This window comes from Equus asinus, chromosome 16 (genome assembly GCF_041296235.1).
Source record: "Equus asinus isolate D_3611 breed Donkey chromosome 16, EquAss-T2T_v2, whole genome shotgun sequence".
NCBI classification, from domain to species: Eukaryota; Metazoa; Chordata; class Mammalia; order Perissodactyla; family Equidae; genus Equus; species Equus asinus.
This window is the reverse complement of record NC_091805.1, coordinates 48,446,417-48,465,482: the sequence shown is the minus strand read 5'-3', so window position 1 is coordinate 48,465,482 and position 19,066 is coordinate 48,446,417. Positions and strand designations below refer to the sequence as shown.

The window sequence follows — 19,066 nt, the reverse complement described above, 5'->3', positions numbered from 1 at the left end:
AACCAGCCTGCTCGGAAAAGCAGAGCAAGGGAGAAATGGGTTCTCTCTGTTTAATCATATGATGGCAACATTACAGAACAGATTATCTCTAAAATGACTGGAGCATACACACTGGATCTAGTCATTTCCACAGAGATGCTGTTTTGCCATTTTGAGCAAGTGTGCATGGCTACACTGACTTTACGTTTAAGTGTGTGACTTCCCACTTCTCTATCAAAAAAATAATCCCTAAGCACATACACAGTAGAATTCATCTATATTATCATAGCTCAATGTCAGGTACTTTGAAGATGCTTAAATATTTGTTGAATGGATGAATAAATGAATTAAACACATCTTTTATCCTTTAGTAAGATGATTAAGCCTATCCATCCAATCATAAAATAAATTTTTTTAATGTAGTTTGTTTTTATTTTAATTTTTTTTGCAGGGAAAGATTTACCCTGAGCTAACATCCTGTGTTTTTTTCCCTCCCCAAAGCCCCAGTGTACGGTTCCATATTCTAGTTCTAAGTCCCTCTAGTTCTTCTATGTGAGCCACTGCCACAGCACGACAACTGACAGACAGGTGGTGTGGTTCCATGACCAGGAAACGAACCTGGGCTGCCACAACGGTGAGTGCCAAACTTTAACCTCTAGGCCACCAGGGCAGGCTGTAAAATAAAATGTTTACATTGGGCTTTTTTGGAATGTTTGTTCCATCAAACCTATTAGCAGCACACGTATGTTACAGAGTCTCTCCAGAATCACTGATTCCTGAGGTTGCACTGAGCCACCCACATTCGTTCTTGATCTTCTGTGGGTTTGGTGATCCACTCATTAACTAGACAAGTACCACAGAGAGCCTCCCAGATTCCAGGCACTGAGAATGCAATAGGAAACAAAACATACAGAAATCCCCCTTTCATATGCTACTGGAGGGAGATGAACAAAATAAAAAAGTAAAATAGATGGTATGATTAGAGGGTGATAAAAGTTTAAGAGAAAATAAAGCAGGAAAAGAAGAGAAAAAGTGTGCAGGGTCAGTGTGGGGTCACAATTTGAGACAGAGTGCCCAGGGATGGCCTCATTGAGATGGCATCAAGGAGAGGAGGGGGTGAGGGAAAGAACCCTGTATCCACCTGGGGAACGGCATTCGAGGCAGAGGGAACAGCAGCAGAAAGCCATGAGGCAGAGGCTTGCCTGGTGTATCTGGGAAGCTATGGGAAAGGCAGACGAGGTGAAGCGAGTGGGTGTGGGGAGGGTAGAGGTGAGTCAGAAGGTAAAGGTGGGGCGGGCTGGCCCCGTGGCCGAGTGGTTAAGTTCACACGCTCTGCTGCAGGCGGCACAGTGTTTCGTTGGTTCGAATCCTGGGTGTGGACATGGCACTGCTCATCAAACCACGCTGAGGCAGCGTCCCACATGCCACAACTAGAAGGACCCACAACGAAGAACATACAACTATGTACTGGGGGGCTTTGGGGAGAAAAAGGAAAAAAAAAAAATCTTAAAAAAAAAGAAGGTAAAGGGGGCCGGTTGGTAGAGGGCATCCGAGGCCACTGAAAGGCTGGGTTCTGCTCTGAGTGAGGAGGTCAGGGCAGAGGAGTTTCACGATCTGTCTTACATTTTGCAGGATCGCTCTGGCCGTCGTGTGCAAGGGCAGAAGCAAGGAGACCAGCTAGGAGGCTGGTGATATAATCCAGGCAGTGACAATGGTGGCTTGCTAACAGTGGAGTGTGAGACGGGGTTAGATTCTAAAGCAATCTGAAGAACGAGGAATTAAAGATGAAGGTTCTGGTCTCAACAACTAGAACAAAAGTGCTAGGGAAGGCCGAGAGAAGACCAGAAGCACCATTCTGAACAGTTGAGACGCCCATTGGACAAGTGGCAACACAATATTGAGTCTGGAGTTCTGGAAAGAGGTCTGAGGTAGAAACATAAATTTGGGAGTCACTGGTGTGTAGATGGCACTTAAATTCATGAGATTAGAGAGATCACCAAGGCCGTGAAGTTAAACAGAAGGAAGTCCTAGGACCACGGTCCTGAGGCATCTGAAGGGCAGGAAAATGAAGAGGAACCAGCAAGGAGGCTGAGAAAGAACGGCAGTGAGTGTGGCGGAAAGCCCAGAGAGGGTGACGTCCCATCAGCCAAGGAAAAAGCAAAGTATTTCCAGGAGGAGGGAACGATCATCTGTTAAATCCTGCTAAGAACATAATTAACAACTGGATTTTGGAATCAGCCAATCAACTAGTAATCTTAACATGAGCAGTGGGGGCAAAAGCCTGATTAGAGTAGGTACCAGAAAGAAGAGACGAGGAGAAACTGGGGACATCAAGTACAGATACATTGACTACTTCGGCTATCAAAGGAAAAAGAGAGTGATGGGTGGGCAAACAAGCGTGGGGAACAGAAGGATGGAGGGGGAAGCAAGATCAAGATTAGCATGGTTTTTAAAAAAAAAAACCCAGGAGATGTAACAGCATATTTATAGGCCAATGGGAGAGGTCCAGGAGAGCGAGCTATAGAAGGCATCAGAGAGGGGAGCCGTGTGTCTGAGCAGTGAGAGGCACTGGCCTTTGCTAGGACATGTGGCTGAGTAACAGGTTCAGCCGCTGAGGTAGAGTGTGTGCAAATTTTCCTTGGATTGTTTCTGGTTTTTTAGGGAAATAGCAGGATCAACAGCCGAGAACAAGGCTGGGAGAGGAGGTTTTCAGAGAGCTAGAAGGTGGTATGCAATAATCATCTTGGAGAGTAAGGAAATGCAGAATGATTCCCAGGCAGTGTTGAGAGCCCACTTGACACACATGATCATGGATTGAAAGTGAGACCAGTCGACATGTTCAGATGCTTTTCTGTAACCACATTCAGCTCTGCAGATGCAGGCAGGAAGGTGGCAGACGGTTCGCTTTGAACAGAGTTGTTGTTTAGCCAGAGCATAGTGCAGACTGAGAGTGGGGTAAGGGAGCTAAAGGTGTGCTCAAGGGAGTGAGTATGACTCGGAATTTAGGCTAGGTAACAGTATGGTGACTACGTATCTGATCCTACATCCCACACTGCACACATCTATAAGAAGGAAAGAGGGTGCTCTGAAAAGTGACACAGGACAACAGGTATAGATCGGACTACCCTGGGCAAACGGTCACCCTAGGTAAGAGAGATGTGAAGACACAATGGGAGTGAAAGACAATAAAAGTTGGTAGGATTAACGGACTGTCAGTCCTGGTAGAGTTGAAGGGTTGATGCTGGAGAACCAGAGGGAGTAATCAAGAAAGACAGAAGCCATGTTTAGAGGATGGGTTGCTTGGAACTGAGAGTATGGGGGTGCTTTCTGTTATCAGAAGTGAGATGGTCTAGTGTAGGGTGTGAGCAAGGGAGTGAATGACCAAAACAGGACAGAGGCCATAACGACTAGAGAAAAGGACAAGGAACTGAGAATGAAAGGTTTCTCTATATTAGGGTTCTCAACCTTACTGCACACGAGAACCATCTTGGGAGCATTTAAAAACGCCAATGCCTAGATTGCATAAAACCTCAGGCCAGTTAAGACAAAACCTCTAGTGAGACTCAAGCATCAGTATTTTTTTTAAAACTTCTCAGGTGACTCCAATGTGCAGCCAAGGTGTGATCCAGTGTTATACACAGATAGTGAAGCTGGCAAGACAGGAGTGTATTGGAGAGAGTGGCTATGAAACAGAAGTTGACTTCTTCAAAGGATGAACACGGAGGACTTAGGAATCGACAGGTGATGGCAATGAGAGGAGGTGTATGATCTGATGACATGAGATTGGAGCTATGTTTTTAGGAAGGAGGGAAAATTATCTGGAAGCTGCAGTGAGGGACAAGGAGGGCACCTGCCCCACGTAGGTCCAGTTATATGAAGAGCGTGGGAAGAAAACACCATCAGTCAGGAGAGCTCCAGGGGAAAGAGTGAGGTTGGCAGTGTTTGACGAGAGAAAGAGAAAGGAACATTCAGAGATGAGGTTCAGGAAACAGAGATTTTGCTGAGTTCTAGAGGGCCAGTTTGGGGTTTGGGAATATAGGAGGGGTGGCAATGAGTCAAGAGAGGCATTCAGAGGGAGCTTAACATCCAGGGCATGAAGGAGGACTAGGAGCCCTGGCATTCCTGTGCTGAAAGACAAGGACAGGGATAAAAAACTTGACGAGTCTGACGTCCGGAGGCAGACAGTGCTCTGAGCATTCAGAAGGAGATGCATCAAACAAATGGATTCCCTTAAGTTCTTGTCACCTCTCTCTAGAAACAATCTCTCTGAATAGACGACTGGCCCCTTAGGGCAGGCACAATGGCCTGTAGCTGCCCATTCCCTCTCTGTGGCACCTCAAATGTGCCTGCAGCCAGAGGGAACTCATGGGCACAGACAGACCCTCAAAGGCCTGTGTGAGGTTTGGCCTAAGGCCACCCAGTGGAGCAGTGTGAAGGGCTCACCCCATGCACACTGTGAACTCCTACAAGAAGATGACCTTCTACCACTGACCAAGCCCCAGGTCTCACCAGGACTTACCCTTCTCCAGCAGCATCATCCTAAAGGGGTGTATGCTGTAGATAAAAGCAATAGTCATTTCAGCACACATTTCTTGGATTTCTAGCGTAAATGAAAACCTGCAGGGTGACTGTGCATGTGAAAACGCAGTGGGATGACTTAATCCAAGATACAACACAACAGAAACGTTAATGAATAAGAATAAGGCACCTACCTTCTGATACCCAAAATATGTTGATGGGTTTGGAGAAGACATCCTTGCTCTTCACCCAGCTGTCGTTACGCTGTTTGGTCCAGGCAGACACAACACAGTAATAATTGCCTCTGTCTTCCTCTGTAGTCCTTTGGATTCGGAAACTGAATGTGTCCGTATGCTCCTTAGCAAAAATAAAGTCTCCATCCTGGGCCCGTTGCTTGCTCCTCTCTCCGTATTTCAGCGTCCAGTCCCCGTTCATAACTGCAAGAAGCTCGCTGGCCACAACGTCGTCACTGCGCCGGTTCATCCTGTAGTACCAGGACACCGTAAAGCGGACATTTGCCTCCATGCTCTTCTTATCCACTATGCGGCATTCCAGCTCTGTGAGGTCGTCTGAAAACTCGGGGACCTTAGAAGCATTCAGGTACACCTGATAGTCTGGTTCTGAACAAAACAGAGAGGCGCCAGGAGAACAAAATCAGACGGAGCAACATATCAAGAATTCACAAAAGGAAAGAGACAAGGACTACTCTTGTCCTGACAATTAAATGCCTGTGCTACCAACTATAGTGATAGAAATGGAAGTCTTTGCATGGGATGGGAAGGATCCCATGAGGGTTTGTTATTGCAAAACTTGTACAACACTGCCCCCTTGACGCCCCTCAAGAAAACCTCCCAAAGGCCAGAGCAGAATGTCCCTGATCTTGAGCCTTCCATATGCTTGGGGTCTGCCGTCAGTTTCCCAGGAGGTTAGAGTCTTCTGAGAAGGACTTCTTAAGACTTAAAGCTTGGTGTCCATGCTCCAGCAAGGTTTTCTCTGGAATGCCAAGCAGCGCCCACAGAAAGTCCAAAGTCACCACTGGAGTAGCACTGGGAAACCCCATCCCAGAGCATATTCTAGCACTTGAAGCCAATCAACCCAGCCGTGGCTCAGGTTCCTGCCATCCTTGGCTATGCCCCAAACGCAAGGCCCTCATATCATTATTATCCCTGCATATTCTCACCCTCACTTTCTGGTCCTCTGACTTTTTCTGCTGAATCTGTGGTTCAGTGGTCAACAAACACCTCCATTCTCAAACTTCCCAAATGACATATGTAATTCTCCCATATGGTTCTGACAACCCTGAGGCCAGCTCACTATGATCCTAGTTCTAGGAAAGCCTGCTCATGTATTAACCCCCATTTCCCTGCCATCCACAAATTCTGACAGGTGGGAGAAAAGCCAGCACTCTCCTAGTGTCCCCACTGCCACTGAACCCATTTCTGCAACTCCACACTTCTGTCTTTGCTGGCCCCAAGGCCTTTTTCCACACTTGCCAAAGAACTGGCATTGGGACCCTCTGTCGCCTCCTTTCCTCTACTCCCACCCCCTCTGTGTCACACTAATTATCTGAAGCTCTCCAGTCACCACAGACTCACACCATTGTGCTGACATGTTTACAGTGGCCCTCTCGTCCTGACTGCCTGCAAACTTCCACTCATTCTTCAAGTGTGACCTCCTCTGTGCCCCCTTCTGGGTCCCCAGAGTGTGACACCTTTCTCTGTGCCCCCACAAGCCGCATAGGTAGGTACTCCTATATAGCAGTAATCCCAGTCTCTATTACTCCTTGCTTGAAGGTCTCAGCCCCAAGTTCCAAATACACAGCCTTGTATGTAGTAGGCGCTCAATAAATGTTTGCTGCCTTAGTGCTAAGCCTTTTAGAAAAGGCTATATTTCTCTTTCGTAGCACTTTGCCTTCTAGGAGGCAAGGAATTCTAGCTAAATGGAACCTTCCATTTGCCAACACGATCTTGATTCATATCGCCTCCACCCAACAGTTTAGTTTTATTTAACGCTGCTTTTATTTATGACTCACACAAGAGTATAAACTGCTGAGGTCAAGGAACTGTTCTTTTATGATTTACACTTCCAATGAAATGCATAACACCATGACTTCTCCAAGAATGATTCAGTGGCCAAGAAATGGAAAGAACTCAAAATTCTAATTCCCTCAAATGTCATCTTCACAAGCATTTAATTGCAAGTGAGGTGGACCCTGTGCAGTATAAAGTCAGACCAATACGCCCTGCCGTGATGTGGACGCTGCAGAGAAATGCCCCAGGCTGCTAGAATGTCATCCCGCCTCCTCATTCTACAGCTGAGTGTGCTAACGTTGCACAGCCGGGGGTGTCCCGTCTCCTGGGCAGAACGCTGACACACCACACTGCCTCTCTAGCAACAACTGACTCGGAACAAACATCACCGGAAGGTATTTCTACCATCAGGTGCGTGAGACAAAGTGTTCCCAAATTACACCACATCCAGGGTTTCAGACCTTTTCTCATGTAGGATCTTGGCACAGCAACTTGGGAGCAGACTAGAACGACCAGGGTCATTTAATGTGGAAGGACAGACTTGAACAGCCTGTGCGTATCCTCCCAGGCCCATCAGGACCAACTGGAGTTGTGGCACCATCAAGAGTCCCCACTCAGCAGCAGCAGCCACCACCACTTACTGAGACCCAACTCCAGTCTGAGCACAATTCGAAGACGCTTCACGCGTGTTACCACATTAACCTGAACAACAAACCGTGAGGCAGTAAAGAGCAGTGGTAAAGAGCCAGGGGTCTGGAGCTGGACTACGTTCGAATCCCAGCTCTGCCGCTCACTTGCTGTGTAACCTAGGGCAGATTATTGAACCTCTCCGGTGCCTCACCTATAAAAATGGGGTAACAACAGTAACTACCTCCTAATGTTACTGTGAGGATTAAGAGCTAAAACATACATAAAAGTGCTTAGACTGTGCCTGGTACACATGTGTGTATGTATGTATGTCTAACACATATACACATGTACATATTTATGAACCACTATTCACCATTCCCATTTCACATCTGAGGAGGAGGAGCTTTAAAGAGGTTAATAACGTAGCCATACAGCTCAGAAGTGTCAGATCTGAACCCAGGGCTGCATCCTTTAGACCATCTTTCCAGTATGTCCTCCCTCATCTCCCAAATGAACGAAACTTCCTGACTTCTCACCTTAGTATTTTCTAAGTACCACTGACTAGCACGGTGACTTTTAGGAATGCTGAAGGCCATGACTGGCATGACTACAGTTACTGCCACAGGGAATCTAACCCAGGAAGACAGCTCCCTGTGGGCCATCACCTCAGCCCGGCTGACCAGCGCGATTCAAAACGCTGTGATGCACGGGGATTTCTCTCCTTATCAGTTACCAACTCTTTCATAACAAACCCTTTGACCCCTTCATGGTTTACTGCCAGCCCCTGAGCATATTCCTCCACAGTGGCACTTGGAAAACAAAGGCTGTTCAAGTTACCATGAAAGATGGGAGAGAAGTGGTGACTTGACTGACTCATTAGTGGTCAGACCACGGACACATGGAAAAGGTGGTCATAACCAGCTCCCGAACCAACCACCAGGGCAGCGTGCTCCACTCCTGCCCTGGCCTGGTCACGCCCAAGCTCCCTCACCCAGATATGGAACCCAGCTGCCCCCGCTCTGGCCCAACTCTTCCTTGGGCTCCAGATACAAACACCAGCCCAGAGCTGGGTTCCAGGCACCTCAGCTGGTGTCTCCTTGACATCTCATGCACAGCACACTAGCGATCTAATTCACTTCACTCCCACCCGCCTCTGCCAATATGGACACACATAGACACGTACACACACACACACACACACACATATATTCATACACACGTGCACACAGCTAAAACCCCACTCCAAACAAACACAGCCAGCTCCTCCTCCTAACTTTCCAATCACTGTTCCTGTTGCCACACTCCCGCCATTGACCCTCCCAGGCACCTCTGCTGGAAATGTCTGCCTCCTGCGACTCTCCACTCTGAGGGTTCTTAAGTCTCATACATTCTACCTCCCCAATGTCTCTTCCACTTCTCCCATTCCAGGCCACACACACAGTAGGTGCTCTATACATATTTGTCAATAAAAGGGAAAACCTCACAAACACCAGCCTCATCCCGGCCCTCTTTGCCTCCCACCAAGACTACTATAGTAACCTCCCAACCCACCTCTAGGCTGACACAACTGTCAGGTCATCTGTTCTAGAAACCTCCCGTGGCCTTTCCTCTCACCGATTGAGTTAAAAACAAATCCCCAGCCTGATATGCAAGGCCCCCTGTAATGAGAGCCTAACCCATTGTCCAGCCCACCGCCCACTGCCTTCTTGTATATATTCTGGACTCCATTCGCACAACACACCTCACCATTCCCTAATCACCTGGTAGGCTTCCAGGCTTTCTGCCTTCCTTCCCATTGCACCCTCCGCCTCAGCACCGGGGACACCTGCTCAATTAGTTGTTGAATAATGACTGAACAGATTCCCCCATTCTACTCATCCTTCACCCCCATATGGCTGTTTAAATCCTGCGTCTCCAAATGTACAGAAAGGAGGGTGCAGGGGAGCTGCAGCCTGTGTGCATCTGGTCACAGGAACTCCAGCTTGGCAGGAGAGCAACACCTCTTCACTGACCGCTTGGTCTCCTCGTTCTTGTGAAAATTAAATCTTACGCCCCAAAAAGGAGGGTGCTAATGCAAAGACAAACAAAGTGGCTTCTTAGCTTGTGAACTTACAAGGCATAGGTTCTAGTGATTTAAAAGATGTTCAAAGGTCATTTGAACTATCCACCAGCCTTTGGAGGTCGACTTTAGATTTATACTCCTAGAAAAGATATGACTCCATTATGTCAGAATGCTAAAAGTATGGGTGGGTCCTTAATTTCTTCTTTGTTTTGGTGCATGTGTGGAAGTTTCCCTTTATTGTTGTTTTACAATTTATAAAATTGTTTGCAGAGATTGTACTTGGTCCTCAACGTCCATCACGTACATGCTGCCTCCATGTGGCCCCTCCTACTTAACAGAGAATGCCTCCTTTGAACTCAGGCAGCCTATCACACCTCCACTTGTTATTCAGCAAACGTTCACAGAGACTCTACCACCCGCCAGGCTCTGTGCTCTAAGGATTTTATTTGAACACTGCCTTGAACTTCGGTTATATGTATACATGTCTTATGGACCTTGTATAGGACTCTCTGCAGGGTCAGGGACCACCCACCTCATTCATCTGGCTGTGCTATGCATGCAGTGCCTTGGACATAAAAGATATTAACACACTTGCTGAATTGGACTAAGTTTAATATTTTGCATAAAAACGCTCATTTTTGGCATAAGCATTCCACTACTGATTACCGCTAAATTCTGCTTGATCTCATCATGAAATCAGCTAAGAATGCAATGGTGGTTATGTTTTAAAAAAGCTTATCAGTTAAAGATGCATACTAAAGTATTTAATGGCAAAATGATATGATGTCTGGGATGTGCTTTACATTCTTCCAGAAGAAAAAAAAATAGAGAAAGAGTGTGTTTGTTTGTGTGTGTGTGTGTGTGCGCGTGCGTGTGTGTCTGTCTGTCTGTCTGGGAGGGAAGAGAGATGAAATAAGATTAGAAAAATATTGATAATTGCTGAAGTTCTTTCTTCTTCTGTGTAAATTTCTATTCCAAAAGTTAAACACAAACAGCCCACCCACACTGTAAGACCTTTCACAGAATTCTGAGGCCAGTGTAAGCGCTATGTTGCTGGCATTCTGAGAAGCAAGGGTCTGCTCTCTAACCCGGCTCCAGGGATGGAGTATGACAACATACACACCACCTCCTGAAGCTGTGGCCCCAACAGTGCAAACGCCCCCAAAGAAAGACTTTTCTTTCTGAATATGGGTCATTAAACTCACTACAATTTTCAAAACAATGAAAAGCTTTCAGAATCATCATTGGCTAATTTGTGAAAGCAGGTATTTGTGCCGACTGTGCGCAGGGACCCGAGCTGGAGGTTTTCACATAGATTACCTCCTTTTCCTCTCAACAGTCTTACAAGGAAGGTGTCATTATCCCCATTTTACAATGATGATAATAACAACTGACACTGATCAAAGGCCTTCTCTCCGCCAGGTACGCTATACACTTGCCCTGCATCCTCCCTTTATCTTCATAATACCTTTATGAGATAGGTACTGTTTTCACGTATGTTTCCTAAATGGAAAAAACAAAACGAAAACCAAAGCTCAGAGGAGGGAAGTCGGAAGACTAGGGTCTTGCACAGTGTGTGTGAGCCAAATTCTAGGCGAGGCTTTGGTCCATGGCCTGGCTGCCACGAGGAGCAAATTGCACAACCTCATTCCACACCCAGTTATTACTGTTTTCTCAAAGCCTGCCACATCCCAGAATGAGAGTGATGATAACAGCTGCGGCACTAACCCTGAACTGTGTACAGCAGGGCCACGTCCTAACACCCGCTCTGAAGCTTAGTTAACTTGGTAGGGCTAACGAGACAAACAGGCCACAGGCAGGAGTTAGAGGAAACAGGATAAGGCACGTCCTCGTCTTTGCTCTGGCCAGTTTCATTATCTTGAATTGGGCAGGTACTTTAGAGACAGCTGAGTGCGCTAATTGTCAGAGTTGCGACTATCATCATTTATATAAAACAATTAAATATTCTCTAACATTTAGACAGAGAAGGCTATAAATCAGGAGTTGTTGTTTTGGGGGGCATTTTACCCCACTTAGTAGAACCATTGTTATGAGGCTGTGTTTAGCATTAGCCATTTCAGAGCAAGACAGATAATATCATTTGAACTGCCCCACACCCAAAGTGACACTCGTGCAGTCTTTCTCTCTTCCTCCTCACTCACTCCTCCCAGAGAAGGAAGAGGGAATTACCAGATTTGGGGGGCAAGAAAGGGGCTGGATGTGGTCAGCTCAACCTCTTCTCCTTGGGAGTGGTGCTTCCAGGACACACACGTTCCTGGTTCCTCCAGGCCCTAAGACAGACTCCTATGTCTTACTTGGTTAAGCACTTGGTGGGCGGAGCATGCTATATACAGACCCCCTCCAGCACCAAGAAGTCATCACCACCACCACGAAAATGGACAGAGCACATAAGTGCTAGGCACTGTGCTAAGCTCTTTATATGCATTACCCCACAAAACCAAGAAAACCAAGGCTGAGAAATCTTAAGCGACATACCCGAGATAACACACCTAGAAGCTGGAGCAAGACTCCAACACTTGTTCACGGGCTCTTCTGCTGTCGGAGACAATCCTGGACAGACAGCTGATGATACTTGCCCGTAAAATCCTGCAGATCTACATCTTATCTCCTATAGATGGCACAGAATGCTGAAGTCTCCACCAAGTACTTAGTAGATTAACAGTTCCTTTTAAAGAAAAGTAATCACCCTCCTCACTGGCACACTGTTGGAAGAGGGGATGGTCCTCTCGCAGGAAAGAATGCAAATCGGGTTCTCAAGCCTGAACAGCAGAACTCAGTGCTGCCTCCGCCTGCTCTTGTATCCGAAGCCCGTGGAACCCTCTCCAATTAACACCACAGAAGTCTGGTACTTGGGGCGGAGAGCTCAACCATGAACTGATTAGTATCCAACTCTTGCCAAAGCCTCATTTAAGACATCTGATAGCAGAGAGAGATGGCTTAATACGCATATTAACTAGCCATTCCCCCAGATTCTCTATAGTTTTAGCCATACACTAAATTGGATCCTCACAAAGCAACATTTGTCCTCCACAGCAACTCAGCTTCTTACAGAAACTCCTTCACATACTTAAGATTTATGCCCTCAGCTTTTATAGAGCACGAATATAAGAAACATCCATTTAAACAATCACTTAGAGCCCTCTGTAATACCACAGTTGAAAGCACTGTCCATTATGTTCCCAATGCCCCTTAAATAAAAAAGCCCATGATAAATTCAGTGCCAAGAAAAAGTTTGTCTCTCTGAAAGGATTTGTTTTCCTTCACCAGAGAACTGTATAATCACGTCTCTTTTTGCCTCAACTCTTCACAACTTCAGAGGCAAATTCAGCACTCAGATGCAGTAAGTAATTCATCCCAACTACCTTGCAATATCTATTCTTTGATTTTGTTTTACCCCTTTTGATCTTGATTTTATTTTTGTGTCTCCTGCTTTAAAGTGTGCTTCATTTTCCAAGCCAACTTAAATCTTTTTTTTTTCTCCTTCAAAAGTAGGACATAAATCCTAAGTAAAAGAAGCTTTTTCTCACCCTCTAAGATATCATTATGGTCCTCCAGCTGCTACAAGTGCTCTTGAACCAGCCAGACCCATTCGCATCACTGCCCTGATATCTCTGTGTAGTTAACACAATGGAACATGAGAAGACCCCAATCGGCTTCAGCCCCCTCATTTACTCAGCACACCCACCCCAAGCAAATAAGGACAAAACAGCTCAGTTTCTAGGACTCTGTCTTCTAGAATTTCAGGAGTGAGGTTGATTCCCAAAGCCAAAAGTGTTTCCACATAAGATGACAATACTTGGGACAGACTTGACCCAGGGCCATAACCCTCTCTAAGCCATCCTAAACATAATTTCTTTTGAAATAAAAGAAACAAGCATTTACCACTGTGGTAGACTCCATTTTCCAAAGATGACCGCAGTAACATTTCCCACTCCACATGCCCTCTCGCGGTGTGACCCTGCCACTCTCCCATTAAGAGATGGGGTCTCTTTCTCCACTCCCTTGAACTTGGGCAGACTCTGTGATGGCTCTGACCAATAGAAAACAGTAGAAGTGACACTGTGCCATCCCAGGGATAGCTTTTAACTGGTCAGGCACTCCCATTTCCTAGCTCGTAGAAGCCAGCAGCCATGTAAGAAGTGTGATGTCCTGAGAAGACCGTGCTGTGAGGAAACTAAGCCATGTGGAAAGGGCCTGGATGAGAAGCCATGTGGGGACAGAGAGGATGAGACGCCATGTAGGAACAGGAAGAAACGCCCAGGAGCACAGTGACAAAGCCATCTGGAAGGGGATCCCCAGCTCTAGCCATCCAAGCTGTCTCCATGTACACCAGAGATGAACCCCACTGAGTTCTTCCCTAATTCCTGACACTCAACATCATAAGCAAAATAAAAACCAGTGGTGTTCAGATGGCGACGGGGGCAGGACCTCACAAGGTTGTGGGGATCAAGTATTTAATGCATGTAAAGCCCTTAGCCCAGTGCCTGGCACTCAGTAAGTGTTCAGTAAATGGCAGTTATTATTTTTAATCTGTCAAGTAGCAAAACTGAGAGTTTTGTGCAATACCCTCTAGGGAACCAGCTCTCTCAAGAGCTCTTTTTGGACAACATTCCACAGTCACGAAACATAAGCTGACCTCTATAAATAGAGTACTTGGCAGGTAACCTGTCTTCCTGTCTTTCTGGCCACCTGTCAGTTAACTCTAACAGGCTCCACATTGCATGTGGTATGGTATCCACATGCATACACATACATGTTGTATATCTAGAGAGAATCATACAGTCAGGCCAGGCCCATCAGCCTCTGGGCAGAGAATCCAATTGGGAGGTCCTGGAGAGAGGGCTGCTGCTGTACTCGTGCCCAACTCGCCTCCTGACTAGTGTCCAGGCAGCTGTAATGGTGAGTCATAGGCACAGGGAGGAGGAGGAAATTTAAGAAGAAACACAGTCCATTTTTATATCACTACACTCCAGGTAGACTGACCCATGTGCAGCTCGTGCAATATTCTAGGCTTTCTTTGCAAGTCTTGTTTTCTTATGCACATATTTTAACACTACCCATGTGTTGGTGCTGGTTTATCTATGCATCCAGCTGATGTTTACCGAGTGCCCATCACAGGCCAAGCATTGTGCAGGGTGTGGGGTGCTGCGCAGCTTAGCATCAGTCACGGGAAAGCCCCCTGATGACTTTCACGGCAACAGTGCTGGCACTCGGCGGGAAAACAAACAACTGAATCCTAAGGACAGTAACTGAACCTCTTCCCACAATTTAGTCTTTTTATTTCTTCTCACTCTCTGGAGAATACAGCCACCAACAAATCCCTTCCAGTTAAAAGAACCCATTGCCTTGGAGCGCCCCTCCTGTTTCCTGACAGCCCCGGCGTCTACCCCTGGGTATGCCGGGATCAATGCATGAGTACTTCAAAGAAGCCCTCAAATTGGAGCGCAGGCAGCAGTTTCTAAAAAAAAAAAAAATGCTCGAGCTGTGATTCTAAGTTGGAGGGGGAGGGGGCACTGGGAGTCAGCGGTGGGATTTGACAGCACCACACAATGCACCGAGGATCAGAGCTGTGAGACAAATTCAGCTCCAGAGATGAAAAGTCTTCTTTTGGTGCTTACAACATCTGCTTTATTTTGAAGGTTGCTAAGGAGAGTCCTAGCTGGGCCAACATTGTTCCAGTTCAGTACTGCATATCGAGTTTCTTGCACGGGGTTCAGACGGCAGGAATAAAAGCTCGCCAGATAAACCCTGCTCCTTTGACTTTGCAGATATCAAAGAATCACTTTGCTACCAGGGATCACTAACACCCTGCCTAGTCTCACTCTGAATTGGACACGCCTTCTGCTTATTCTTATTACTCTTCTTCTCCCTGCCCCACCATCCCTGCTTGCCAGCTCCCCATCTCTGCCAAATAAAGGCTTATTAGGAAGAAACAGACAGTGAATGTGCCCTCACTCCAGAGAAGACGTCGAAGCAGAGACAAGGGAGAGCTAAGTATGAGTTGGGGCTCACGGCAGGAGGATGTTTAGCATCAGATGAAGGAAGAAATGATTTCCTGGCTTTTAAAGATCTGTTTTACCTCCTAATAATCAGAGCAATGCCAAATACCTTCACCAGGGCTCAGAACACTTGTGGGACATGAGCGAGATCAAGCTCAAAACAGAGAAGAGTTTGACCAGTAGCCCTGTCCCCATCCTTGTAATAGTGGAGGAGGGAAGCGAAGCTCTCCACTCTCTACTTGGCCCCATCCCACTTAAGTTTACCTGCAATTAATTACAAGCTAGTAACAAAAATTAGGAAAAGTGAGCCCCAGAGGGGAAGCATTTTGGAAAATAAGAGATGCGGAAGATGAGAACGGTAAAAAAGAAGAGGCCGTGACAATAATCTTCACATATGGCACATTGTTATAAAACCGGTGGCAAGGTCAATAGTTGAGAGCCGCTCTGCTCCTCCCCTGGGAACAAAACCTGGTGAGAGCCCATCACAAGAGCCTGGGGAAGCAGGAAGCCCGACATCAACTGTATCTGCAAACAAACCATTTTGGGATTCCAGGGCATTCAGTGAAAAAAACGCATTCCATTCACTGAAGGAATTCTCTCTGCTCTGGGCTTTAGAAAAGCACCAGCTCCTGCCAACGAGCACCTAGGAGTCTCGGAAAGGGAAGGGGGAATGGCAGCGTCCTCCTGACAACAAAGATCCGTTTCAAGGAGCCATTCAGCAGGGCCGACCCTGCAAATCTCGACAACAAAAGGAAACTATATCCTCTCAAATGAGGGCATTGAGACAACAGAGGCCACACTATTGAAACATTTCCCTTGCCTGCCAGATTCTATTTCAGCCAGTTTTGCTTTTGCCCCCAGCTTGGGATATATCCAGGCTAAAGGATGCTTGCCCTGATATGAAGAACGCCAAAATAAGGTAAGACTGACAGCTCCCTGACTCCTCTCGATATCCCAGAGGAGGGATTAAGCCAGAGAGGTGAAGAGCCATCCTCCAAACCACTCACCTAGCCAGGTCACATCCACACCAGTGGGGGCAGACATGGCCTCTGCCACCTTGTGCCAGCTCCTGTTGTGCCCGGGTGCCCAGAGCACCACGTGGCAGAAATAGTAGCCGGAGTTTTCTTTGCTAACATCTCGAACCAGTAAATGGTAGGAGCGGGGATCCACATGACTCAGAGCAACGTGAGGAGAGCTGTGCACCAAGGAATCACGGTCCAGCCGGGCCAGCACGTGCAGGCCAGGCAAACTGCTGTCAGGCGTCCTGCTGGAGTACCACGTCACCTCGGGGCGGACGTCATCCACTCGGTCTGTTGTGATGTTGCATGTCAGATCCAGCTCCTTTCCTTCAGCGACAGACACATTCCTGGCCACAGTTGCTCGCAGAACTTGAAAATTAAAAAGAAATACATCTGGATAATCTGGATTAGGTCTGCCCCTTATACCCCCGCCCCCACCCCTTTAGATCACCTCCTTTTACATTCTTATTTACAGCATTAAAGTTAGAAGGTTTCATACAGTTGTAAGTGTTTGAGAAATACTGATGAATGAAACATACAACATTTCTTTTCATTTCATAAAGCCAATAACAGCAGCAAACATATATTCGCTTACTATATACGTTCTGAGTGCTTTACAAATATTAATCTTCAACACAAACCTAGGAGGTAGGTATTATTACTAGCTCTTATTACTTTACTGATAAGGAAACTGAAGCACAGAGAGGTTAGGTAACTTGCCCAAGGTCACACAGCTAATGTGGCAGAGCTGGGATTCAAATCCAGACTGTCTGCCTCCAGGGACTCTGCTCTTAACTGTGACACTATTGTTTAAAGAAGTCTGCTGAACATCACAAAACTAAAATTATACTTTATCCGTGAGCATGATAAGACTTGAGTGATTTTCAGAGAAAGGCCAGCTCAGTTCTGACAGGTACATAGTGTTAGCTGAGCAGTGGGGACTTGAGGGTAGGAGGTGAGGGTGAAACCATCTTCTGGGTAAAAGAGGGGAAAATCTTAAACAGAATACCAGAAAAGTGGAACCAGACAATGTACTTTATGAGGAAAGTCTTCCAAATACATCACTTATTCCATTTGACACACCCACCTTAAAGTCAAGCATAAAGCATATATTCTAAAACCAAAACACAATGATTTTTGGATTATCCACGCCACTGCCCTCTCTCGTTAGTGTGGATAACTAAAAGGAGACTCTATTGAGAGTATCTGAAGTATCTGGTGTCACGGTCTCAAGGCAGAGCTGGTTTCAGCATTCCCCTGTCAAAGGTTTTTACATGGAAACATTTTACTCTGTTTGGGGGATTTTTAAAGAGAAGTTGAACATCTGTAATCAGAGTAGAAAAACATTCAACTGGTGGTAATGCTCTGGGAATGACTGCTTAGATGATAAATAGCCAACACCTTCCCGGGGATTCAAGTGGAGGCACAGGTCTGGCCTTCCAGCAATAGTCGCTCAGCATCCACCACTGTCCAGAGTAAGCCCAGCAACAAAGGCTAGTGCCCAGCTGAGAAAAGACCCAGCCCCAAAGCCCAGGCCCTCTGCAGTAAACTGCTTTCACGTGACTATTTCCAAAGCCTGACAACATTGCAAATAAATGTTTCAGGCCAAGTTTAAGATCCACCTTGACGAAGACAGAAAATGAGGTGGGCACAGTATTAGAAAAAGGAATTTGAGAGTCTTATTTCTCACCTCCGCGCACCCTCCAAATTCTTCCTCCTCCTTCACCCCTTTAAAGGGACCCAAAGTAATCTGAGGCTCGTTTGTGAGAGGAGTGAGTATGGAAACCGTTGCCCTGAGCTTGTGCTGCAGTCTGAACCACCCCATGGACAAGGCTTGTGGTCAGAGACTCTGGAATACTGCGGGCGTCCCTCTGTACCAGCCACCGGCTACTGGAGGTAAAAAAAGGCTTAGGAAGGAGCCGAGGGAGTAAAGTAGTAGTCAAGATGCAGCTGTGGACTGTATGTATGGAGAAAACGGATTCTCAGGTTTAGAAATATTGGCAGATATGTCTCTTTAACTGTATAGTTCACTTTGTAATTTTCTCTCTGCAAGTGGCTAAATATTTTATCGGACCACTAGCCATCGTTCCCATACGTTCCGGACTAGGGAGGTTCAGTGCTGGGAGACAGGATGGAGCAGGCTGAAGGTAAAAAGAACCAGTTCTAAGGACTCCTAATGCAACAGGGGACCTCAGACGAAGCCTGTGGTGGTGCAGGCTTTCTCCTACTGGATATAACCGAATCCATAAATCAGACACCAAGATCCATATTAACCAAACCACTCTTAATATGGAGAGAAATACTGCTACAAATGAACACAGCCCCACTGTGTAAGTAGCTTTGTGCTGTTTATCATAGCAATGCAATAAGAATCTTTAAGAAGTCAGCCATGGCTAGTGCAGGTGTTGACAACAAGAGAAGACCAGCACTTTAGTGTGGTGGTTCTCACCAGGGGTCCACAAGGAGAATTTAGGGAGTCTGACATGAATGGGAAAAAAATTTATCTTTGTTTTTACTAAACTCTACTTGAAATATACCATCTCCTCTCATTATGAAACTAAGCAACAAACCAGCATCACGTCATCTCTCCCCAGGATTTTGCTCCCAAGAGATATCACAGATATTTTCACATCACATTACAACTGTTGCAGATATCTTAAAATATCATTAACATTCATCGCTACTTAGAAATTACAGTAGTCAGACCTGCCACTATACCTTATCATTTAACGCATTACCAAAGCACAATATTACTATATAATACATCTATCTTGAAAATAACTTGATAAACTATTTCAATATAACTGT

At 46.2% G+C, this 19,066-nt stretch overlaps 1 protein-coding gene across 1 annotated transcript in view; it reads right to left on the bottom strand.

Annotated features, from left to right (window-relative positions):
- The window catches only part of PTGFRN (prostaglandin F2 receptor inhibitor), a 73,148-nt gene that overhangs the window by 17,431 nt on the left and 36,651 nt on the right, over window positions 1–19,066 (bottom strand). Inside the window, exons 4-5 of the mRNA XM_044748900.2 lie at window positions 16,247–16,627; window positions 4,692–5,117 (exon numbers count right to left, since the gene is read on the bottom strand). Of these exons, the coding sequence (XP_044604835.2) occupies window positions 4,692–5,117; window positions 16,247–16,627 (807 nt within the window). The remainder of the gene's footprint in view (window positions 1–4,691; window positions 5,118–16,246; window positions 16,628–19,066) is intronic.